Genomic DNA, 25,635 nt, shown 5'->3' on the forward strand with positions numbered 1-25,635 from the left:
GAAAAGTGGTCGTCTTGGGTTACTGCAGGGCACTCGGGCCGCCGGAGAGCAGACGGCCGGGGAAGGCATCATTAGGGAGCCAGCCCCACGTCCAGCCTGCACCGGAGAGGGCGAGGCCGGGAGGGAGGCCGCCCACTCGCCCGAGCGCGGCGGGCCTGCCCATTGTTAACATATACTTGACCTAGTGACCCCTGTACGACACAGATGTCTCCCACCTCCACCTCCCCCCGCCCCGCCGCGGGCCCTCCCCCCTGCACCTGGTAGCGGCCGCGCCACCGCCTCCCTCCCGAGCGGCTGCGGCCCCCGGGGCGCGGGCGCGCGCCGGAGCCGGCCTGGTGCGGGCGCTCTCGGCGCACAGCGCGGCGCTCCTGCTCCCCGGCGGCCGCCCGGCCGCCCTGCAGATAAATGCGTCGCCTTCCTCGAGAGTGAGCGAGGGCGGGCGAGGCAGACGCAGACGCCGCCTGTGACAGTGGCAATTCCCTGCGCCCCACATCACATTTGTCTGCCACAGCAGCAACAAGAGAAAAGCGAAAGGAGGGAGGGAGGCGGGAGGAGGGGAGCGGAGCTCCGCAACTCTTGGTTTCTGCGTGGAGGCTGCGTGTGGCTGGCGTCCCTGACCCCGGGCTTTTTGCACCGCAGTTGGCTCTGTGTAGCGCCCGGCGGCCGCAGGCTCTCCGCGGCCTCGTGGCGAGCGCGCGTGGGCGAGTGGCCGGGGACGGTCTGGCCTCAAGAGGGAAGCTGCGCCGCGCCCTCGCCCCCTCGCCCCCTCGCCCCGCGGGCCGGCGGAGAAGACGGGAAGTTTGATTTGCAACTCCGAGCTTGTGGCGGATGGTGGGACTCTCTGGCCCTGTGCAGTGTAAGTGCCCGCGGGAGGGCTGGGCCGGCGGGGGAGCGGGCGGCAGGGACGGGCCCCTGGCTATTGCTATTAATTATTATTCTGGTGACCGTCATCTTCATTTGGATTATTCTGCGGAGAGGCTCCAGGCTGTATTTGTCGCTCGATTAGGGTAGAACCACACACCAGGGCAAAGAGGAACATTACGGGTGACTCCAGTCTGCGATGACACTGAACTTCTTGGGTCAACCGAAATTGCAATTTTTACTTTTAGATTTCCCGCACTGTCTTTTTGCAGTAATTTTTCTTTCCTCTCCATGATCACAATATGTTAGCAGGAAGACGATGCGTGTATTTCCCCCTCCCAGCAAAACAAGTGGTCCAGGTGCCCACTGTGCGTCTGGCAGGTGGCCCTAAACCCGCATCGTGGGGTTTTTAAACTGGAAGGGAGAGGCTTGTTTCGATGGTGGAAAACTTAGCTCTAGGAGCAATGGGGGCGGAATCTTAACTTTGGGACCCGGCTGAGACTAGGGTCGGGGTCCTCTTAGCGGCACCCAGGCGCTCTGCGCCCGCCCGCGACCTATCCGTCACTCCTGGGGCGTTTGGGGTGCTTGAGTGAGAAGCCCCTGGACGGGCGGGCGACGGTCACCGGAGCGCCTGTCGGCGTCTCCCGATCGGAGCGTCTCTCGCCCGGGACTGTCCTGAGCCTTTCCACCGGGGGTCGGTGGGCAGCGTTCCTCCTGCCCCGACCTCCGCGCGCCCGGGGCCCCGCCGCCCCGGCCCTCGGGTGTTCCCTCGCAATCCCGACTCGGCGCCGCCTCTCCTGAGCGGGGAGCAGAGCCTGGTGCGCGCAGTTCCCGCCCGCCGGAGCCCAGACGGCTCTGGAGAATTGCGTCTGGGGAGTTCCTTTCGTTTTCCAGAAGCCGCTCTGGTGAAGCCCCCGGCCCGGTGGAGAAGTGCCCTGGGCCCTGCCGCCCAGAGCTCTGGCTGCAAACCTGAAAGGACTGAGTTGGCGGTGGGCGCACGCAGACCCCTCTCCCGGAGCGGCTCTTGCGCTGGCCAGGGTGCCTTAAGCAAGTACGGTGAAGTTGGCACAAGGCGCTGAAATCTTTTGAAACTTTTTTTTTCCTTGGTAAGGGCGGTCAACCCTTGGAAAAGTTTGAGTACTATGATTCCGGGAAGTAGGATGTGAACCAAGACGGTTACTAAAAATAGTCGTGCCCGCCCCCTCCAGGCCTTTCAGTTTGGAGGATTTTGGCTGGGGAGCCTTGCAGCCCTTGGTCTCCTTATTCCTCGCAAAGCATAGTGGAGAAATCTTTTGAGTATAGCTTTTCTTCAAGATTCGGCGCCTCGAATCCCAACGTGCCCCAGCCTGGCTGCTGCTTTCTGGGAGAACCTGCAGAATGTCGCTGTTAAGGAATAGCTAGTGTTCCCGGTAGAGGAGGTTCTGCAGACCAGTCACCGAGGCCAGGGCGACAGAGTGAAGACCAGGAGAGCTGGAGAGGCCACTCCAGACTAACTTCATGTGCTTAACGTAACTCTGAGCCCCCTTGAATTTTTAACTTAGCTTCCCTTAATTAATCTGCCCAGGGCCTTTATATAAATTGCTGTCCACAGCTGCTGCAAATTGATTTATCCCCTGATAAAGGTCGGGTTGCTGACCAAAGCATTTTCTTTTTACCTTCTGTGTGAACTGAAATCTGTTTTACAGGGTTTTTTCCCCTCCTAGTCTCCTATTAAACATCTGTATCATTTTTAAGTGCACTCAGTGGCTTTATATTATCATACCCCTCCCTTTGCATAGAATAGGAGTGGAACTGGGTCTGTGCCCAGTGAGTCCACACTCACCAGAATACAAATTGACCAGCCTCTCTGTGATAAATGGTTTGTTAGTGTTGGGGGCCACCTTTGAGTTTATTGCAACATTTTTCCTTGACCATGTGAGTATTCTGTTGTGCCCAGTTTCTCCTGTCACACAGTTCCTTAGAATGGGTCAACAAACACCATTGTTTCTTAGAACATCATAGCCCCAACCTGGGTGTTTATGTCAGCTGTGATGTGTACAAATAGAAGCGAATTCCTGCTTCTGTGCGTTTTTTCCCCCTTGTTTATCCTTAAAGTCTTAATATTATGGGGGCTTTCAGATAGCGTAAACAGGCTGATTTCTTTTTCTTTTTACTGATTGTTGTTGCTTAAGGGAGGTCTGACCGTCTCACTCAGTGTTAATGAAGGAGTCTTAGTTTAACCCAGGCTTTTTTTTGCAGCCAGGGTGGATGTTGAGTAAGTCCAAGTCTCTCATTGGTTTACTGGTACTGTATTTAGCATTTGATATTTCTTTGGTTTATTCTTTCAAAAGACAAAATTCCATCCAAATGAATCAGGCTCATTCTGAGTGCATAAAAACTGATTTTATCTAAGATTATACTAAGAGAAGAACTATATATTAAAAATCTTTAAGCGTTTAATAATTTTATTGTAAACCATTTAGACAGCAGTCACTTTATATGGAAAACTAAGTGCTGAGCGGGAGAATTTGAGTATGTAGTTTGTCCAGTGTCCAGTTCATACCTAATAAAAGCAGTGAAGAAAACAGTCTTTTTCTTTCGTGTTTGGACAACTCAAGGCAGACCAGAAGTCTTTGAAATGTTTTCTGTTGTAGGTTTAGTCTCTGACACCCTAATGCCTGCTAATAATTTGATTTTAAAATGATCCTTAAAGGACCTTCCTAATAAGAAGCATTCTACTTGCAATACAATGCAAACTGCACTATTAAATGTCAAGTTGCTGGAAATGGTAGGACAGTATGTGTTGCATCTACAGGACTGCAGCTTTTTAATATTTTTACAATTTTTCCTTTCTGAAAAAATTAAAATATTGCTCTTGATGCGAGGATTCCATGATGCACTTTCCCATGGAGGATATTAATCTAACTATTTGCAGATAAAAGCACACTTCATAAATTGCAAAGAACTACACAAATGTAAGGTGCCATTATTGTTTATTGTAAAATAGAAGCTTAGCCAAAAAAAATTTTTTTTAACATTGAAAAGGGATCTCAAGAAAGAAATGCTTCCAATAGGAATGCTGGTCACTGGTTGTCAGTTTAGGACATTCTTCACTGTCAAATCCTGTTTCTCACTTCTTTGATATGAACATCAGCTGACAGGCACTGAATGCAAAGCCTTCTTCATTGAGGTTTTATGCAGGCAACATAGCCCGTTGTACCAAAGCAGTCTGAAAAATTGGCACCTGCAGGATTTGCATGTGAAAAAAACCGAGCCAGTTGCATTTTATTGGAGTCTATTACTGTAAGTTATGTAAGTTCAGTGAGAAAAACTTTTTATTTGTTGCCGTTTGGGCATTTAAAAGTTCTCTCTTTTACGGACACCTTGTTCATCGTGTAGTGATGCACAGACTGTCAATAGCAGAAGCAGGCAGAAGAGATCTCTGATTTCATAGTAATTTATTATAGAATAGAGTTATTTTTAACCATGTGCTTACACAGTGCACTTACATTCATTCTTAATTTTTAAAATGTGCCTTAAAATGATGAACTCGTACAACTTTCAGAATAATCTATCAGAAGCTAAACAAATACATAAAATTAGGTTAAGATAAATATCCTTTGAAAACAATCTAGGATTTTAAGAGTTATATACTTCAATAGCAAGTTAACATCTGTAAGAAAGAAATCAAATCTTTTATACTTCTAAACTTCAGCAAAAATGTTTTCCCCCATTTACTTGTTAAATCATTTGTTACCTAAATACCTTTTAAATATATCCTGTGTGACCCTATTTAAGCAAAATAACTTACAAATGTTAAATCAACTAAAACACCTTTGTGAACCTCAGAGTATTATCCATCAATGAGAACATTTTATCCAGAATGTTGTTATCTAAAGAGACACCTTCCAACTTCACTTTTTTACAGCGATTAATTTAAGAGTTCCTAAATACTGTTTAAAGAACAGTGAACATTTTATTAAAGCAAACATCAGTTCAGTTTAATGGAGGTAATTGTAAGTGATAAGACAGAGCAGGTTATCTGTGTTGTTTAAACAGAAGGAGCTACTTTGCACCATTTCCAGTAGCCATCTGTAGAAGAGAAGGGTTTGCACCTGTCTGTCCACACTAATTATAGATTAGGGCCAAAGAAATGAAATTCGAGGAGGTTTTCAGCTAATGAAATCCATACTGATTTTATTGTAAATGTGTTTTGTGTAAAGAGGGTGATGGTTGAGTTATGAGTGAATAAATCGCTATGTAGCTGCTAGGCACTTGGGTTGGAAGCACAATTCTGCATTAACCTTTGATATATTAAAAAAAAGACAAACAACTTAGACATGGATGCTAGCCTTTGTTTGGCATCTATAGCTACAATTTGGTGAGCAGCAGTGAGCTTCAGTGTGCAATTTAAAAATGCGCTGTAAAGCAGCTTAAATGTTAAGAATATTGTAATATTTTGAAATGCAGATGAAGTGGAAGGTAGGTTTTGTTTTAACTTATGTATATAAAACATTAGAAAATTAGAAAGCGTTTTTCTTTTTCTTTGCATTTCAGTTGCACATACATGAGAAATTAAAGCAAAATGGGTGAGGAATGCATTCTGCAATAAAAGGTCACATGAATGTCTACCACATCTGTTTATAGTAATTATGAACATAATTAACATAAGAATTACAAATGAAATAATGACAAGCTGAGCAATGAGATATTATGCCATAATGGTCATATGTTGGAATTCTCACATTATAGCACACTAGAATTCACATACTCAAAGAAAGAAAGAAAATGCTAGATTTTTATCTGAATTAATGCTTCAAAACTTATCTGCCTGGGGCAGATGGACTTCTTGCTTTTATAGGAAGGTAACCTGTTATTAAGAAAAGAACTAGTTGAAATTAAGATTTTTAGTCTCCAGCCTAGACTTTAAGACAGCTGTGATTATAGAAACCACTTTCTGTTATACACTTATTTTGTGATTGTACTTCTTGATTATTATGTTGCCTTTTTTTTTTTAAATGATAGCTTTGTAGCAAAGTGTTTGCTTTGGAAGAGAGTCATGGATTCTTCCCATCTGAGAATTGGTTGATCTTTTCTATAACTGTGAGCCAAAAGTCAATGAACAAACAAGGTAGTAATAGAAATACTGTGCCTTTACAAAATAAGAACATTGGCAGATTAGCTTTGCACGGTTTTTTTTATGCCTTCAGTGTTGGATGCTTTTTAAAGAAAAATGTAAGCCTTTTCTGTGTTTGAAAGTAGTAGTGTATTTGGTTGTTTTTTAAATAGCATTTAATTGTGGGCATTTTTAAATTGTATTTTTTTCTTCCTGGAGTTGCACTGGATTTATAGGCATTTGCATATAGTCTGTGTCCATATGGATCTAACTGAAGTATAATAAAAGGGAAGGTATGTGTGGTTGCATCTGGTTACTCTGAAGGTAGTTTCCTATAACAGCTAGAGAAAAGTGAAAAGTGACCTTTTATGAGAGCTAAAACGATACTTCAGAAATCTGTTATTAAATTTAAAACATGTAAGAATGACTGATTTTCACCCATTTAGGGCTCACTTGATTTTGTAACGTACCCTGCCAAATGGTTTACTTCCTACCCTTGCACCTTTCTGTAACTATAGAACCTGGTCAGTTTTTGAAGATTTATGGGAAAATATTACCTTGTTCTTGTCTCAGTGATACTACAAGGTTTACTACATTATTGGATTACTCGAGGATGGTGGCAGACCCCTTTTTATCTGACATTCATTGCATGACAAGATTTTTCACACATTCCCTTCCCGCACCTATACCCAGCTTTTTTCACTTTGCTTTACCTATGAAATTTCCCTTAATTTTTTTCTTGGGGTGGGAGCATGGGCAGGTGGTGGTAGGAGTATCTGCTGTATAAAAAACCATCTTTTGGCTAAGTGTTTTGGAGGGGAGTGATTGATTAAACAATGCCTCTCCTCATTTTCTGAAGGGCTTCTTCAAATTTGTCTCCTCTAAGAGGCCATTGCCAGCTCTCTTGCTCTTCCATGATTTTCTCTACTCACTAGCCTTACTCCCCTCCTCCCTACCATATTGTCCCTTTATATTGAAACCCCATGCATAAACTATTTTATAACTGGAAGTTTCACTGCAGCTGGGGCTGCAATGTATGTCATGAACAATTATGCAGCTTCTTGGCTACTCCATTCTCAACTCACTCTTCATACTGCAGTGAGAGCTTCTTAACCAAGCTTCAGTGCCTTGAAATACAGCACAACTGAATGCTCCCCCTCCCCCCAAGAAAATAACCTTCTTTGCTGCATTCTCTGCATTCCATTAAGGACCTGATCAGACGTTCAGATTGTCTGATGGGTGCGTTTAAAAGTGAAAAGGGGTCCCCATGGGACTACTCAGGTGTATCTCCCTCCTGACTCTGATGGGGTGGAGGATGAACTCTGGTCTGACGGACAAGCATTAGCTCCTGCTTGTTCTCTGATTGATTCTCAGGCCCTGAGTGGGTGAAGAGCTGTGAGGCAGCAGCTCAAGCTAAGATTGATTGCCTCAATTTCAAATTCCCACCTCCAAAATAGGCTCTCAGATGTACACATAAGGAACCCCCTCCTCCAACATAATTTCTGGAGGTGGAGCAGGTGTTTGAGTCACCTGTAGCTACCAATCACGAGTGGTTCTTATCACAGTGATGCTGGCTGCACAAGTCTTCTTCAGGGATGCATTAAAGCCCAGTGATGGGAGATATTTTATATCTGCCTGTGTCTAGCTCTGTATGTGTGATTTTGGGTGGGGGTGGAATTTAGATACTGGGGTCAGCAAAGAAAGGAACAAGAACTTCCACTTGAGGTTGGTCTGGAAGGCTGTGTAACCGCTGTGAGGACTCAACTGGGTTTGTTTTGCAAATTGTGGCTGTTAGGATGGAGGTGAGAGTGAATGTCTCATTGTTATGCTTTGCCAAAGAAGAGCTCTTGATCCTGCCCCCACCCCGCCACCCCCGACCTTGACAGGACCTCCAGAATGTTTACAGTCTAGCAGGGAAATACAGTTTACTAGTCTAGATTACTCGTTTTTCTTGGAGTACGGGCAGATTTGGGAATGCAGGCGATCCCCAGCCCTACCTCACCCTCAGCCAGCCTTGGGGTACCTCGTTGCCAGTTGCCACCCCCATCCTAGGGCCTGAGCCCCCACCCCCTCCATCCGTTTTCGGTTTCTTCCCTCCAGCCTCTGTCTCTTCCCTCTCTCTCTTCCTCCCTCTGCCCCACTTTTCCTCCCTCTCCCGCTCTGTCTCACACGCACCCTCTGTTTATTTTCCTGCCTCCATCTGGGCCCTGCTGATATTGTAATCACCCTGATGCACGTTGGCTTCTCTCCTCTCCCTCCTGCGCTCACACACTCACTCACACACAATGTGCCATCCTGACAAGCCTTTTACTTCTGATAAGCTCCGATGTGTGTTTAATGAATACAAAGCCTCGGTCTGGGTGCCGCCTCTGCTGCGGCCGCCTCTCCTGCGCTCCTTTGCCAGAAGGTAATCTCCGTGAACAGGGAGGGGAGGCGAGCAGGCAGGAAGGAGGGGGAGGGAACAGAGGGAGAGCGTGAGGAGGCTGCTTTTCTCTTTCCCTCTCTCCCTTTCCAAATGATTCAGAAGTCGATAAGACCAGGAGAAGTGAAGATGTAACATGTTATCTGTCGCTCCTCTTAGCTGGCGGAGAGAATTTACATTTAAAGATTAGCAGAGGGAGAAAGCGAAATCTACCTTTTGTTGTGTGGGGTGAGGAGGAGGCATCAGTCCTGGCCTGGCCGCTATCTCCCATCACCTCTGCTATCCAGACAGGACTTACCGAGGTGAGATTACTGGAGGGCCTTATCTTTAATTGGGTTTAGTTTTGCCAGTCTGAATAGGTTTAAAGAGACTCAATAAAGGGGGAACAATAGATTATTTATTGACTGGACGCTGAAGCCTTTAAATGAAGAGGGAGAGAAAAAGCTGCTTAAAAACTTGATTGGTTCATTTTTGTTTTTATTTTAAGGTAAGACCGTCTCTCTTCTGGTGCAAGGATGGGCTATAAAACTTAGGCAAAATTTGAATGACTTACATGTCTTATTGCCTCTTATGAGCATCCCCTGCCCTTCTTAGCACCATCACATTTCTTTTAACAGGAGTTTCATTACCCCTGTGTTGAGGATTGATAAACTGAGCAAAAAGGGTAGAGGCTTTTGGAATTGATCATTCATGTTTGATTTTGTGTGACTTGTTTTGAATGGGTGATGAATTGATGCTAATGGTGGTACTTGAATGACTGAGAAGAACAAACGAAGCCTACTTTTAATATGGAATTAGTTGATTTTATAGTGTGGTTTCAACTGGGTCTAGAGAAAAAACATCACTCCCCAGGCTGTTAGGTGGATTTGTATTTTGGATTTGAGCCATGGAATTTTTTCCTTGGAGTTGGTTTAAAAAAAGAATAAAAAAATGTTTTATTGACTCGTGAGTGTATTTCAAAAAATAGCGTCAACTTTGGAAGGTTCTTAAGAGGGATATAAGTGGAAAAAATGATTATTTTGCCTCCTACATATTGTCAAGATAGGTATTTTCATAGGTAAATATGATCCAGTAACTAAAAGCCTAATTAAAATTTGTTTAAAACCAGGGGGGCATGTTTCCTTGTTGACAGAGGCAGATCGATGGGGTAAGACAATAGAGTCCCATTATTTCACTTCCATTGACTGAACATATTGACATTTCAGGTTTACTGTTGCCTCAGTGAGCATGATGAAACACTGAAATTCACAGATCAACTGGCCAGAGTGACACATACATTACTGTATGTCATTTCTGCCTCAGGTTACCTTATTACCCAGACAGAATGGGAATGGACAGCCTGGAATCCTTCAGAAGGGGTAGAGCTCTTTTGGCTAAGAACTGACAGGTAGCATGTCTTAGGAGCATCTTTAATTTTACCCGGAATTGGATGTGAGAAATATGTGGAGCACTTTTCTTAAAAAATCTGAGAAGCAGCCAGCTACCAATCGTGTATATTTACATGTAAGAATACCCATTTTCAAGATTTACCTTTACTTTCTCCGGAGGTATTTATAGTGAGTGGTTGCTTATCAGCTTGTGCTTGGGTGACATCCGTTCTTCCCCAGTCTAGGGTACTCAACATCCAAGCACCTGCTAAATGTGTATCTAATAAAAGAATGTGTAAGGCCCCTTCCAAAACAGGGCCTGACTTTGAATTTTTGTTTCTTGTTTTCTTTTGGTGGGTGGAATATGAAAATGGGATGTATGTATTTTTGTACATGCATAGACATAATATGTAAAGATAAATATATGTGCATTCCAAGCAGAAGCAGAGAAAATACTAAGTATTTATTATCTTCTTGGTGTCCTCCGCCCTTTTACACATTTTGCATAATAAAACTAAGTGTTAGGCAGACAATGAGTCAAAGAAATTTGAATCATACAAAAAGTGAAGATGGAGAAAATCAGAAGGGACTTAGCATATTTTTAAAAGTTTAATGAAAATATGCAACTATTCTGAATATGTCTGGCACATAGCAATTGGTGCCATAAAGTAGGCAACTGATGCCCTTTACAGTGTTTAGAACAAAACTAGTCCTTTATACCATTTTCATGAAAATGTTAAGTTTCTATTTGATCAGCAGGTGCTGTTGAGATGAAAGCCATGTGTAAATTTTCAGAAGGCCAAAAGTGTCAATTCAGAAGAGGAAAGTGATAAGAGAAAATGCAATCAGTTTTCCTGTTTTCAATTTGTGCAGGATTTGAAGAGCTGTTTTGTTAAACTGCTACATCTGCTCCAATATGAATATTGAACTACTTCCACTAAAAATAACAACCTATAATTTGGAAGCTACTGCAGTCTTTTGTTAATGTGAGTGGGTTATTTAAAAACAAAAAAACAAAAAACAAAAAAAGACAATTTTCTGTTCTGACAATCTCTTGCCTAATGTGCATTTTCATTTGTTGGCACTTTTATCCTCAGCAGATAAATGGTATTATGCAATTAGGACCTCATCTTGTTTGACTATGAAAGAGGTTTCCATAGGTGAAAATCCTGGTAATATAAAAAGGGTTCGCACAGAACAAAATTTGTTTTAAAATAACCTGTTTAAATACAGTTATTTAAAATAAGATAGTTATTCCTTACCTTCTCTAATACTACAATTTTTAACTTACTGCAGACTATAGTAAAATTAACACTATTCCATTGCATACTGAGCATTTTGTGATTTATTTCACCTTTAATATACCTGCAAATGTAAGTTTAAACTAATCAGGGATATTTTACCTAACAGGCTTTCAGAATAATTTTTTTCATGCTTAAATAAAATGATTAAATTATGCTTGAGTGCCTGCATACAAAAGCTTTAGCTTCTATAGTGCTGCTAATCAAATAAGTTTTATGGACAGGGAAAGCACCACATTAGAGAAAAATTGGATGCATTTTACTGGTGACATTTCTAGGAAAGACACGTTCTTTTTAAATCATCCAGTATTAATTAAGAAGAAAACTCTAACACACCTTAAATAATCATAATAGAAATAATACATCATCCCTATAATAAGAAAATGAATGGCAATACTATCTGTGTAAAACTGGGCATAGAGAATTAAGGTAGAAGAAAGACTGATGAAATTTGGATCAGGTTCAGTATTGGCTCTGTCCACAATTGTGGTTGGGTTGACTTGTGGCTATAGCGATTTGTCCAGGGTGAGACGTGATCACTGCTTAGGATCAATTAGAGGCTGTGTAGTTTGTGGCTTCACACTTGAATTGTCAGATATAGTCTTCACAGATAAACCCGGATAAATCTCCAGAATGGTTTAAGGGGAAGGCAGACATTGTGACACATTAGCGTATTGGATATTAACAATGCAGTGTTTCTTCTGACACTCAACACAAAAGAAGAGGTTAGTTTGAATAACAGTGTTGAGTGTGTGTACTTGTGATTACATGTATGTAACCAACCAAAGAATAATGCTTTTAAGGAGTGTAGTTTCCAATTTGAAGCCAAACTGTGGCATGCTGTGCTGGCTTGTCTTTAGAGACCTGGGCAGCCATGTAGGTATATTCCTTAGTCCAGCACCAAGCACTTGGCCACTCTCAAGAAATGATGCTGAATCACATATCAGCATAAGAAAGTTTATTTTACAGACACAATCTCCTCACGTGTATGTGATATTCTAATGAGTTGTTTTTGTGCTGAAGCCACATTCGTTGTTGAAGCCTCAGTGCCTTTGTGTGGCATCAGCAGGGGAGAGCTTCTTACTACTCTTTTCAAAATGTTCATACTTTATGAAGTGATGTCCAGGCTTTTACATCAGAACCACGGATAAAGTAATGCCCCACAGTTGAGGTTTTAAGGTATGAGATCCTCCTCTTCGAAAAGGTTTAAAATCATCGATGCTGCTTAGAACCACTAACATTTTCACCGACGCTAAGAGACCTACTTTTTAAAATCCCCTGCTTGGATGACTCTAATTGAGATTACTTGTATAATGTAATTTATGAAGGAATGAGGCAGGCTTTTGTTTTTGTAGCTTTCGTTTTGGTCAAGATTTCTAAGGCAAATCAGTATTTGGGTGAATAAGGCTTTTGGAATATGGACTTTGCTGAATTCGGAGGGGCAGAGGTGTGAAGTTTTCCTGTGTTCAGCAATCTGAGCACCTCTCAGTGCTTTAGGGAATGGGATTGACTTAGACTGATTAATCTTTTAACGCTTGGGGCATAGGCTACTTCTGAGTGTACTCAGGGCTTTCAAGGGCTGCCACCTAGTTGTTTGTGTTGGGAGAGAGGAGAGGAACTGACAAATATTAGAGGCCTACTATGAACCTGGAGTTAACTTTCAGATACATTGTCATCACTGATTTTAAGTAAATGATTAACCAGCATTTCACTTTCCTCATTTCAAAGAGCTCCAGCCCGACACTCCAAGACTCCTCCTTGACCTTTTGACCCAATATGGAAAACTGAGGTTTCTTTGTGCTCCCAAAATTAATTATCTACTTTGTTCCCTAGTTCTAATAATTAGAGCCTTATTTTCTGAATACCTGGCTTAATATTCTTCTCAGCTGCTGTGATCTATGCATCCACTGTTTCTTTACTTATGCCCTTGCTCCCAACCTAGGAATCAGAGTTGGCTACTAGCTTACTATCCTTGGATATGCCCAAGTGTATATGCCAGTCTGTGTGCCTCAGTACCTCCTAATCTGAGCTTCTTCATTACTAAATCCTGTTCCCTCATCAGAATACCACCTTTCTGGGGCTGAGTGATTAAGTTCACACACTCTGCTTTGGCAGCTCAGAGTTTCGCCAGTTTGGATCCTGGGTGCAGACCTAACACAGCTCATCAAGCCATGCTGAGCGTCCCACACAGCAGAACTAGAAGGACCTACAACTTGAATATACAACTATGTACTAGGGGGCTTTGGGGAGAAGAAAAACGATTGGCAATAGATGTTAGCTCAGGACTAATCTTTAGGGGAAAAAAAAAAAGAATGCCACCTTCCTACAGTACACTGAAGCCATGAGGAATCAGTCTGTTCCCTTTATTGCCAGCACTCTGGAGCTGTCTTCTGTTCAGTGTCCCTAGCTCCTGAGGCTTGTCCCATCCCAGTCGGTCACTCCATATCTTGATCTCAGTCTCCCAGTTGGTCAAGTCCAATTTCCCGGTCACTTATTAAGAGGAGAGGGATTCTGCACCCTCTTGAGTTGGTAACTGTAGTTATGTAGTGTAAAGCACTCTCTGTATTATAAAAAGAAGGCCCTGGGGGATCAGCTCCGTGGCCGAGTGGTTAAGTTCGTGTGCTCTGTTTCCGCGGCCCAGGGTTTCGCGGGTTCAGATCCTGGGCACAGACATGGCACCGCTCGTCAGGCCATGCTGAGGTGGCGTCCCACATAGCACAACCAGAAGGACCTACAACTAGAATATACAACTATGTACTGGGGGAGTTGGGGAGAAGAAAAAAAAAGATTGGCAACAGCTCTTAGCTCAGGTGCCAATCTTTGGGGGGAAAAAAAAAGGCCCTGGTGTGTGTTCCTGTCCCTGACTAGTAGGTAAACTGGGGTTCCCTTTCCAGTTCAGTCGCTGGGTGGCTTGGAATGCATTCCCACCCTCAGGTGAATTCTTTGGGGGTAAAATGAAGGATATACTCAGTGATTTTTAGTCTTCTCAATTCTCACATATATGAGTCTATATATAATACTGGAGTTAGGCTTTCAGGAATTTCCCATGGTTAGGAGGGTGAAAAAAAACTTCATATTTTTAATTCTGAATTGCGGGGCACTACTAATTTCTATATAGCTGGGAAATGGAATCGGTGTAGAACAGAATCATCTTCCCGCTGTTCTCCATTGTAAAGAAGTGGCATTGGGAAGAGGGAGCCATTTTTTCCATAGCCATCCTAGACCTTAGATGATTGTCTAAAATTTTAGTTGTTACTCTGCCTTTTTCAGAGGCGAATGATGGAGAGGAGAATCTGTTTCTCCAGTGACAAGAAATGAAAGATGTTAGATTTTGCTTACAGAGAATAGCCTTTATGCTTTGCTGTCATAGTTGCTGGACAAGATGAACTTGTTGCCCGGGGCAGAAGTGAGGTCTCGAGGCTAAGGCCTGGTGGTGATTGGTCGATTGGTCGTGCTTACCAGGCGTTCTCCTTACTCCACAGTCTCAACGTTTGGACCGAAGTCACTTGGGAAATTTAGAAAATGACCTCTTTAAACCATTTTTTGGAGAGAGCCTGCTAAGTAACAGTTTATTTAAATGAACAGGGCACATTATCCTTTGGCTAGGAATCAGATCTTAAGTAAGAAAGAATGAAAAATTCTCTTAGTGTATTGTCTGAATAAACAGTCTATTACTTCTAAAAAGAGTAAAAACCTAATTATTATCAATAACACTTTGATTTTGTCTTCTTTTAGTTTATAAAAAATATAGACATTATTAGAAGTTTGATCCTAATTTGTGAATTGTTAATAATGAACCCAGGCTGGATTTCTTTGGAACTTAGGAGCTATTGCATTCTTATACTTCTGATTTGATCAAGATGAGCACTTTGTCATCAACCAGGATGGCAGTGGAAACTTCTACAGTTTACTAGGAATATCTGTGATTGGCAGGACTTGGAAGTTATGTTATTTTCATCTGTCATTAGAAATGGAAGCCACTGGAATCAGTGTTGCTTTATAGGTGGTAGAAAGTTTTTGCATAGGCATTCAAAGTTCAGTGGGAGGTCACATGCAAGTTCTTCACCACAAAGGAGAATGTCTTAAAATTACGTATGCATTAAGCTCTTAGTTGGTACCTGCCTTGACTGGATTGAATATTACAACAGAGAAATAACTGAGAAAATATTACCATGAGAGGTAATGGCAGTTTGTCTAAAGCTCAAGAGCTAGGTGGACACTAATATGAGAGGAAAAGTTGCCAGAGCAGTGATGAAGTAGATGTGGCCAGGTCTATTAGGGCACTAGTAGAGAAAACTAGCTGTGAGATGCTATTATAAAGAATATTTGGGACGTCCTTTCTGTTGAGCTTTGTGGGGAGTGCACCTGGTGACAGATCAGAGAGGTATTAGGAACGTGGATAGATAATGGTACCTGTAAATGATGGCATAGGGTTGTGCCAGGGAACTAGCACAGTGGCATCACAGAATTCATTTCAAATGCACATCTCATTTGGCAAGTGGAATGTCAGAAATTAGGAAGTCATCCCCCAGTGGACATTGTAAGCATGGTGCAAGTTGTGCTTTAAATACAAAGTCTTAGGAAGTTGGTTGTTCTATTTAGTTAAAACTAGATGTACTATACTTCTTTCCGTAACCTAAGATATAGGAAGATGTGAGCTGTAAAACAGGTCATGAAAGACTGCTAGTTTATTTTCTGAATCTATGCATATGTTATGTACACAGTGATGAGCAAACACAGCTGGGAAGAACAGCAGATGATATTGGGATTGGAACTGTGGTGTTTATCAGACTGACATAGTAATCCTTCTTTCCTGTGAAAGTGTTCTTTTTAAGTGACTGTTAGGATTCTGTAACTTTTATCATGTGTCAGACAAGTATTCTTTACTCTCCAACCCCTTTGCCCACCTGTCACACATTTTCATTTTCATTGATAGCTAGATTTGTTTAGAAATGAGATCCATATTTGAACTCTGACGGAATACAAATGTGGACAGTGAATTCACAGCCTTTTGTTTAAATAAGGGTAGGTAGGTCAGCTCAGGTCTACATGGAAAGTAAATGTGATCAGTCTCCATTGACTGGTCCAAGTCAAGCTTTGAGTTGGCTGGAGGGAGCAGGTGTAACATATCAGAGGAAAATATAAATGAAGAGCAATAAAATGAGCAACGCATTAAATGTAATTTGACTATTTTTAAAGAAAGGCATATGGTCTTTGGGTAGCCCTGGTAATGATACCTTTTTAGAGCATCTGAAAGAAAATTAAAACTTTTACTTTTGGTTGTAAATCTGAAGTAAATTAATAAATACTTAATGAATGCCTTCTATGTGTAAAGCAGTGTATTAGATGGAGACACACAGCAGGTAGTAGGCTCAGTTCCCACTCAATGATAAACCTACTCAGGCCAAATTAAATAGCTGTGAAAGATGGTGAGGCTTGATTACTTACCAGTTAAATGGTACAGGAGAAAAGATTTTGGAGGTGAGAGTGAGTTGGAGTTGAAGCTTGTCTTGAGACAGGTAGGATTTATCAAGGCAAAGTTATCGTAATGGGGTTGTAGGCAGTTATAAGGTAGGAATGGGGAGTGCAGAAACCTGGATGTGGAAAAGACCTTTGGATGAGTGGTGGGGTAGGGTGGAGAGAGAATAAATTAATGTGGCAGCCGACCCTTGGATGATTATTGGGAGATAAGCAAAAGATTATGAATGTCTTGAATATGAAGCTTTTTTTTTTTTTTAAGATTGGCACCTGAGCTAACATCTATTACCAATCTATTTATTTATTTATTTTTCTGCTTTTTCTCCCCAAATCCCCCCAGTACATAGTTGCATATGTTTTTTAGTTGTGAGATCTTCCAGTTGTGGCATGTGGGACGCCGCCTCAGCATGGCCCAATGAGTGGTGCCGTGTGCACGCCCAGGATCTGAACCAGCGAAACCCTGGGCCGCCAAAGCAGAGCGGGAGAACTTAACCACTTGGCCATGGGGCCGGCCCCTCAAACATTTTGATTTAAGCTTTTTCTTCTAAGTGAGAAGTTTTAAAAACTGTGTCCTGTGGGCTCTTCAGGGCTGGGAGGTGGCATGGAGGGTTGGGAAGCAGCACATAGGGTGCCCAGATTTGGTTCAGGCCCTTTCATTCATCCTCTTAGCACTATAAAACCAGAACAGTTCTGCTTTTACAACAGATGGCTTTAAATATCAGATTTCTAGTTGGACTTCTGTAGAACAAAGGATGCCATGGTAAAATAGATCTTAATAAAACCAAAGTTAAAACAAAAAAAACGTGCCAGGCAAGAGGAAACCATGGATCCAATTAAAGTCGTCTTTCTGAAGAGTTGGTCTGATTGCAGTGGGTCAGATGGACTGTAATGGGGGAAAAACTGAAGGCTGGGGCAGGTCGGAACCTTGTTGAGCAGTTTAGATATTAGGTACTGCAGAAGGATGACCAGAATTGGTTTTGTGGGACAAGAAGGTGGAGGCAGAGGTAAGAGGTATTGCAAAGGAAAAAATAATTAGAACTTGGATATATAGGGGTGGATTTAGAGAAGGGAAAGAGTTGACCACCCAGATTAGGGGTGCAGTGCCCTTAGCTTGTCAGAATTTGAGAATCACCTCGGACGTTAAAGAGGCAGCTCCCCTACCCTCATAGTCTTACAGGGGCTCATGTGACTCAGAGTCACAGCCTCCAGAAAGGAGCCTCACAACCCATTTGTGTATCCCTGGCCCAGGGATTCTTGTGGTCCAGCTACTTTTGGGAACTGGTGAGAGGGCTGTCAAATGGTAGGTCTTCCTTAAAGAGTGGTAGTTGCATGGAGGATTTATTACTGATCTCTCTAGGACTTGGCTTCCTTATGTGCCTTGACCCCTTGTGTGAATTTCAAACTGTTCTGAGTTTCCCTTCTTTTTGCCGATACTTCAGGCCACGTGGAAGAATACAGAGTGGTCAGCTGGGCTGGGTCTGGACCCTTAACTTTCCAACAGAACAGCCTAACTGTTTCACAGATTCAAACACTGGACTTTTGTTTGCAGGATAATTTATAAAACTTCTTTCACTTCTAACGTCATGTAGAGGAGAGAAGGCAAGGCCCAGAGAGTAAGGAGTCAAGGAGTTCATGAAAGAGCGGAGGCAGTGCTTCCAAAGCAGTGCATCCCAGGCTGGGGGCTTAGTACTCTTTGGGGGAGGGGAGCAGAGAGTTATTTCCGGGGACCTTTGAACCCCACATTCGTTCATTCAGTACCTCAAGCATTGCGATATTTTCCAAATATACCTTAAATTAACAAAAATGTATTAAAATTCTACTGAGTTTAATAGAAACTTGTCTTTACAAATTTTACAATCAGCAGATAGTAAAGGAAATACTGTCATTTGCAGGACCATTTTTTTTTTGTTTTGAAATGGAGACTTCATATTGGAAAAGTAAAGGAATTCCTTTTATATGTTAAAGGGCAGTATTGAATCCTTAGGATTAAATTGCTTGCTGTTAATTATCTCTCCTATTAACAGAGATTAGTTATTGGAAGAAAGAAAACGTACCTGTATGAGGACTTTTAGGATATGGTTCATCAGGTTATATTATTTCAAGATCTTTCACTTTGTTTTATCCAGTATCATTTAATTTGAAAACATGCTGGCAATTCTTTTTACTCTTTGAACTTTAACTGAATTTGGAGTTGGCAGTTTTGTTGTAAAATCCGTCAGAATTGAATTTTTTAAGACCTTTTTTTCCTCTGTTGTCACTTGTGCTTGATAAAAATTAATCATGGGCAGTCAAAAAAAGAACCTCAGCATAAAAAAATCAATCTAGAATTTTTAAAAGAATGAGACCCAATTTATATGTGTTGATATGGAATCATTCTTGAGCGAGATTGTTAAATGAAAAAAGCATAGAGCAGAACAGTGTATACTGTATGCTACATTTGTACAAAAAATGCATAAAATTCTATTTGTGAAAATTGTATCTATAAGTGTTGACAATAGTGGTTACCTTAGGGGAAGAAAGTGGGGCCCAGGCATTGATGGTTGGAAGACTTTTTGCTGTGTGTCCCTTGGTACTCTGAGTTTGCAAATCTCGTTCCTGTTTCACTCATTGTAAAGTTAGAGACTGCAGCATGAGCCTGGGGTTGACTGGTTCTGGAATTCTGTCCTTCTGGGGGAAAGAGGTGCTCCTTTCTTTGGCAGAAGGCAGTCAGTGGAGTGGGGAAGAGTCCCAGCTCCCAAGTGCTTTACCACTTGTTGAATCTCCTTTTGCACCCCTCTTCATCTGGAAATAATTCTCATCTGGATGATAGTGGCATGACCTCATAAGCTTGTCATGAGAATTACAGGAAGTAATATGTGTGAAGCATAACCTTCAGTAAAGCCTTGCTTATTCTTAGCGTCTCACTTAAGGACCCTGAAACTGTTCACTCTCTTCTAGAAGCTTCTCTTCTAGAAGAATCCTCTCCTTTCTCTGGCTGTTCCTTCTCAGTCACCTCCATCAACAAGTACTTAATGGAGAGTCTGGGCCTGTTTGATGCCTGGGCACATAGAAATGTTCAAGACAGACAACACCCCTGATTTGCTAGACCTTTCTCACCCCAGCCTTAATTCTAAGACCTATTTCTGCAGGGAATGCACTGTGTCCTCTCCTAAGTTTCTAATGAAACGTTATTCTCTGAAGCCTTCATGACCTCTCTTCCTCAAAGATAGAATTATCACATCCAGTTTTTTGCTGCCATCTATGTGATTCAGACTTTTCTGCTGGTTTATAGGCTCCTTGAAGGTAGGAGTCTGGAACAGTTAGGGTACTTTTTGGTATGTTATAAATATTTGTTGGAAGCTCAGGCCTTGAACTCAAGTTATTTACTTAATACTGTCCTGAAATATCTTTGCTAAGACCAAAGTGAAATCTTTGCTTCCAACAACATGTTATTTCTTTCCTAATCTCTTTCCACCTTTGTCCCCTTTCATTGTGTCCTCTTATCATGGAATCTACAATTTATTGCACAAATATGTACACCATATTTTGGCTTGTAAGTTTCACCAACTAAAAAAACACCCCCATTCAGGTCAGCTCTAGGCAAACTGTGAAGTGGTCGAGTCACTTGCATATTCATAAATGTATATCTCAACCTGTTTCATTTTTTTTTACCCTGAAGTTTGCTGATGTGCTTTTGGTAAAGGATGAGGTCCCTGAAATTGTAAGGAAAATATTGTGTGTGTGGACATATCTATGAGCTGGAACTGTCCCTTTGATCAGGGACCAGCAAGGCTAAAAGAATTTTAGTGGCTTCCAGCTTCCCTTCTCCCAGATGCCCCCAGATTATCTCTTAGGTATAGGAAAGGGCTCACTTCCCTCCTTTGGTTGCCTGGTTCTGTTTTCTGGGCAGTTCCCCAGGCTGAGTACTTCCTCTCCAGTACTCCTCTCCCCCTCTCCATCTCCACCCAGTCTTGTCTTTTATGACATTGTGTGGGATTCCAACTGCTCTGCTGCCTGATGAATTAGCCTTAAAACTAGGGATGGTTCTGGATAGTATGACAGGTCCATCTCACCCTAAGATTCTGTAACTCAGAATGCAGAAAAGGGTGAAGAGTCTCACTGTTATTCCTTTCAGGTCACTTTTCCATTTGAAGAGCTGATTTCAGAAGGCCAGTCTTCAGTTCCTTAATGCAGGTGACTGAATAATTTCAGACAGATATGTGTGGAGAGGAGGTATACTGGAGGTCTTTACGGAGTGAAGTTCGCATATTGTGTGTAATACTCACCTGGGAGTGAGCTCATTTGTAAATCGCTCCTAGAGGTTTCTTCTCTTGCCTGAGGTCACGCTGCACGAGTGACGGGGGCAAGGTCTGAACTTAGATTTCCTCACTCTCAGCCTTTTCTGTTCCAGGGCTCACTACTGCTCTCCTGGAAGTCTTCAAATCCCACCACCTAGGAATTTTCCCCATGAACAGGGCCAGCCACACAGACTGCAGGTGGGAATTATATTAACTGGAAAATTATCAAGACTTCTCACTGCACTTAGAAAAGTTACTGGTTATAGTATAAAAAAATACTACAGTTTTACAAGTTTCTAAGGTAGGGGGAGGGTGGGAAGAAAGGTCAGCTGATAAGGAGCAGCAGCATGGAATGCAGTGGGTTTCTAAGTGGTCAATGTAGGTAGGCTACTGTCATCTTAGAATATTTTATTTTGTTGAAAATTAAATTATATTTGTAACAGAGGAGATATTTAACAGCTTCTTATTATTTTAAATTGCCCAGTTTATTAACTTATTGGTCATCCTGTGTGTACTGACTAAAAGTAAATCATGGATTGATCACCTGCCTTCTGGTTGATTTATTCTTTAAAGTAATGTTTGAAGGATTTTAAAACACTTTATCACAGTAAGAGGAAGGGACTTGGAGAAAGACTAGATAGTATTCAGTTATCATTTATTCCTTTGTTCACTCATCCTATATTGAATCAACACCTTCTGTGAGCCAGGCACTGGGCTGGGCACTAGGTATGAACACTGTTAAGTAAATATGGCCCCTTCCCTCGTGGCCCTTGCAACAGAATGAGTATAGTCCATTGAGGTAGGGTTGGAAGGCATAAAGAGAGTAAGGTGGGATCTCTTTCCAGAAGAGGAAACTCAATTGGGAGATAAATCTATGCACAAAAACTACTAGAGTACATTTATACCTTAAAGATTGTATGGGCTTTGGCTATGGTTCTTTGTTTTTTTTTTTTTTGGTGAGAAGATTGGCCCTTAGCTAACATCTGTTGCCAATCCTCCTCTTTTTTTCACTTGAGGAAGACTGGCCCTGAGCTAACATCTGTGGCAGTCCTCCTCTATTTTGTATGTGGGTCACTGCCACAGCATGGCTTAATGAGTGGTGTTGGTCTGCATCCAGGATCCAAACCTGTGAACCCCTGGCCGGCCACTGAAGCAGAGTGTGCTGAACTTAACCACTACACCACTGGGCCGGCCTCTAGCCTGTAGTTTTTAATTGTGGTATCCTCCTGCTCAGTGTGGGAGGAAGGGCTGGCCTCATAGCCCCTGGGTGATTCCCATACTGGCCTATGTATGTACAATACTGGTGGGAATGGGCTCAGATGAATAATACCTGGCAAGTACACGTTGCCCAGCCTGATAAAGATCATAAATGCTCTTACAGTTTAAAGAAGAGATAATGCCCATGGGCCCCAGGAGTGGTCATGGAAAGGTTTGTCAAAGCCACATGTGCCAAGTACAGTTCTAAGTATGGAGGCTAGAGTAATGAGCAAAGCAGACAAGACCCCTGCTCTCATAAGACTTAACAGTTTACAGGTGGGAAGAAGGGAGGCATAATGAAGATGTTACTAAGATTATTCCACGTAGTGTTAAATGCAAAGGAAGACAATTAAAACTAATGTTAGAGAGAATGATGGGAACACTGGTGGGTGGTAGTGATGCTGGTTGTGAGACATTCTTTTGGTGGTCGGGAAAATCATCTCTCAGGAGGTTACACTTGAATGAAGCCTGAGTGTTGAGAAGGAGCTGGTCATCCAATAGTGTGTGGAAAGGGTTGATGGACAAAGCCATAAAGGTGAAATGATGCAGTCTACATGGGTTTATCCAGTGAAGAGCTGCACCCTGTAAGGGCGTGAGTGGAGAAAAGGCTAAAAGATGTAGGTTAGTGTCAAGTCGTGGAGGGTCTTGAATGTCAGAGTAGGGCAAGAATAAGGACTGTGTGTTTCTCTGCATGTATCAGGGCATGAGTAGTTGGAAGAGAGAAGGAGAATCTGCATGAATGTATGTCACAGGAGCATAGGGAAGCTTGTATAACTGGGACATTGAAGTTTAGTTCATGTGACCTATGAGCAGGGACAGTCAAATAACATAATGTCTCAACTACTTTCTGTTGGAAGTTGAGTGTAGTCCTAAAGTGAGGCATACGTGGTGCTTGGCTGACTACTTCAAATCAGAGAGTATAGGAGACCTGTTCCACAAGTGAGATGGTGGAGGCCCTGACAAGGTAAGCTATGATCCAGGGACAGGGACCACACTTATTAAGGTGGTGTTTTCTAAGTCAGGTATGATATAACAGGTTCCTTTTGTGGTAATTCCCCTTGGAATAAAAAACTGTGTTTTTATTAGTGTAAAAGAGCAGTCTTTATGCTATAAAATGTTTTTTATGAAAGGAATGAGAAAAGTTAGGATTTGATTCAATCCAGGTTGATAGATTAAAAAAGAGGTATGTTTAAAGGCTCATTTTTGGAATAACTATATATCATTTGCAAAAGGAAGAATTGCCCCAGATGTTGACATAATTCTCTAGAGAAATGTGTTTAGGCAGTGAAGGGATCCCTGGCAGTGACTGAGAAACACAGTAATGGGAACTACACTTGATCTCTTTTGAGGTTGATTCTGATGTGTGTAGTCTTTACATCCTATTAAATTTTTGAAAGATAAACTGATAAAAGAATGATTTGCCAAGGCCAGCAACTCTTCCTTTTAAAACCTTGGCTCAGTGTACACACTGAAGGGTTGGGGGAGTAAGATAAAAGCATTATAAATATGAGGTTAACTGAATTCAAATAGAAGGTTCTCTCAAGTTATTGCATTCCTTGGAAAATAAATACATTGCGCATATGGTTAAGATTGATCAAAAAAATATTCTGTATGCCAGTGATTACATTCCCATCTGTGATTAAGGTTTTCTGTCTGCATCTGGTTTTCACATTATATTTCTGTAACAAGAATCCTTTATATAGCAGAGTTCACTTTCTGTATTTTCTATTAGCTACAGCTTGAACTACTGCACGGATTGCAGATTTACCCATGTGGTTTTCATTACTTCATACCATTGAGAAAAAGTAATATTTGTTTGGGAATGTCTGTTTCCCACAGTTTCCATGGTAATACAACATGTTGAGCCTTTTTAATAACACTCTGGTAGAACTACAAATTGTTTGAGGCATTCTGCTCTTGGTGGAGTTTAGCTTTCAAACTTTTCTCAGTATATGTTCCCCTCATAATGAGGTTGTACAAATTTGGGGGCTGAGGATCTGAACAAAGCAGTTATTAAAGATAGAGAAATTTTACTATCATTTGCATGTGCTGCAGACTTTAGTGTGGAATAGGTATCACAAATATCTGGATGTATGTTTCATAGTGCTCATTACCATTACACATTTTATTATTATTTTATGTTGGAAGACTGTTGAATGTGTTGGATATATGAAGCACAAACATAATACTCCAAAGTCAATATTTTGAAAAATCCAAACATTAGCTCCTTTTTTTTTCTGAGTTATCCTATTGATTGTGATAAAATGTTTCATATATAAAATAGTTGAGTGGGGAACATCCTCAGGGGTGACTTTAAGTTTACCTTGTGCATTATTTGAATGTGTATTTGTGTGCCATCTTAACACTTAAGAATCTATAAACGTGGACATTTAAAATATTTTGTAACACTATCTTCCTGCCAACTATTCTCCATTCACTTCAAAATACTCTGATTAAAAGAGACACAAGTGAAGTTAAAAAGTGAAGCAGTATATTCTATATTGGGGGATCATTTATAATTGAAAAATTTGTCTTTTGAAGGAAATTTATCCAATAGTTTATAGCTATTTTATGGTCCTCAAAACTGAGATCCCCTACACCGTTTTTGTTAATAAACTCAGACATCAGTCTGGTATTTAAGAGTTAAGAGAAGGAAGAAATAGATTCCAGGGGATTTGTATGTGCTTTGCCTCCTTCATTTGTTCCATGGAGGTTATTAACTGTAGCCCACACAGGCATGATCCACTTTTAACAGTCTCTTGAATGTCTTTTGTTGATGGTTGCTGAAGCACAAAATATTATAAAATAGCGTGATTGAATCTAAGAAAAGTATCCATTTTCTCCTTTTTCCCACTAATGTTTATCTTCTATTTATAAAATATTTTAACCTTGGTATAGACACATTGGAAACACAGAATTGTGTAGAAAATTACCCATATTTCCATCTTCCAGAAATAATCATTTAATATCTAGATGTCTTCACTTCCAATCTCCCCTCCTTGCACTCTACCCCATCCCCCGTGTTTGAGTATTTATATGTGTGTGTACATGTATCTATGTATCTTGGTCATTTTCTTACTGAAATTTTTGCTTTATCATTTGTTAATAAAATTGTTAGGTTTCATGGTAAACTAAATGTTTTCCGGTTCTGGCTGATTGTCTTTAATGATCATTGCTGAACTTCAAGGCAATTTCCAACTAAGAAATACCTAGTACTGTATTTTTTCCTAAACACTGCTTATTTAATTTTACCATAAAGAACAAAAACCAACGACTGCATGATAGTAGAGTTATAATGTGGCACATAAAGGGCATTAAATTTTTTAATAGAATATGCTTGTTTATATACATCAGAGTATATTCACCAATTTTAATTTCTAGGGAGTAGTTTGGTCTCTTAAAGAAATAATAGCAACAGCCTTAGTAATAATTTTTGAGGCTGCTTTTATAAATCTTTATTCCTTGGCATTTACTGAGTTTCTACCTTATGTGCGTATAATTGTGCTAGGGTTATATTTCATATTGTAAGATAAATGGTGATACTTTTTCTGTACATAGTGGTGGTAGTAGTAATAAT

The 25,635-nt window shown here is 41.4% G+C and overlaps 1 protein-coding gene across 3 annotated transcripts in view; it reads left to right on the forward strand.

The window, feature by feature from the left end:
* The first annotated feature begins 426 nt into the window (after window positions 1-426).
* The window catches only part of RUNX1T1 (RUNX1 partner transcriptional co-repressor 1), a 145,651-nt gene continuing 120,442 nt past the window's right edge, over window positions 427-25,635 (forward strand). For 2 of the 3 annotated variants that reach the window (XM_046642592.1, XM_046642594.1), the window contains exon 1: window positions 427-856. Coding sequence is in view for 1 of the 3 variants with exons in the window: in XM_046642594.1 (XP_046498550.1) it covers window positions 829-856 (28 nt within the window). In the remaining 2 variants the exon portion in view is untranslated. Of the gene's footprint in view, window positions 857-20,914; window positions 21,000-25,635 lie in introns of all 3 variants that reach the window. The other variant, XM_046642593.1, reaches the window with a different exon arrangement.

This window comes from Equus quagga, chromosome 16 (assembly GCF_021613505.1).
Source record: "Equus quagga isolate Etosha38 chromosome 16, UCLA_HA_Equagga_1.0, whole genome shotgun sequence".
NCBI classification, from domain to species: Eukaryota; Metazoa; Chordata; class Mammalia; order Perissodactyla; family Equidae; genus Equus; species Equus quagga.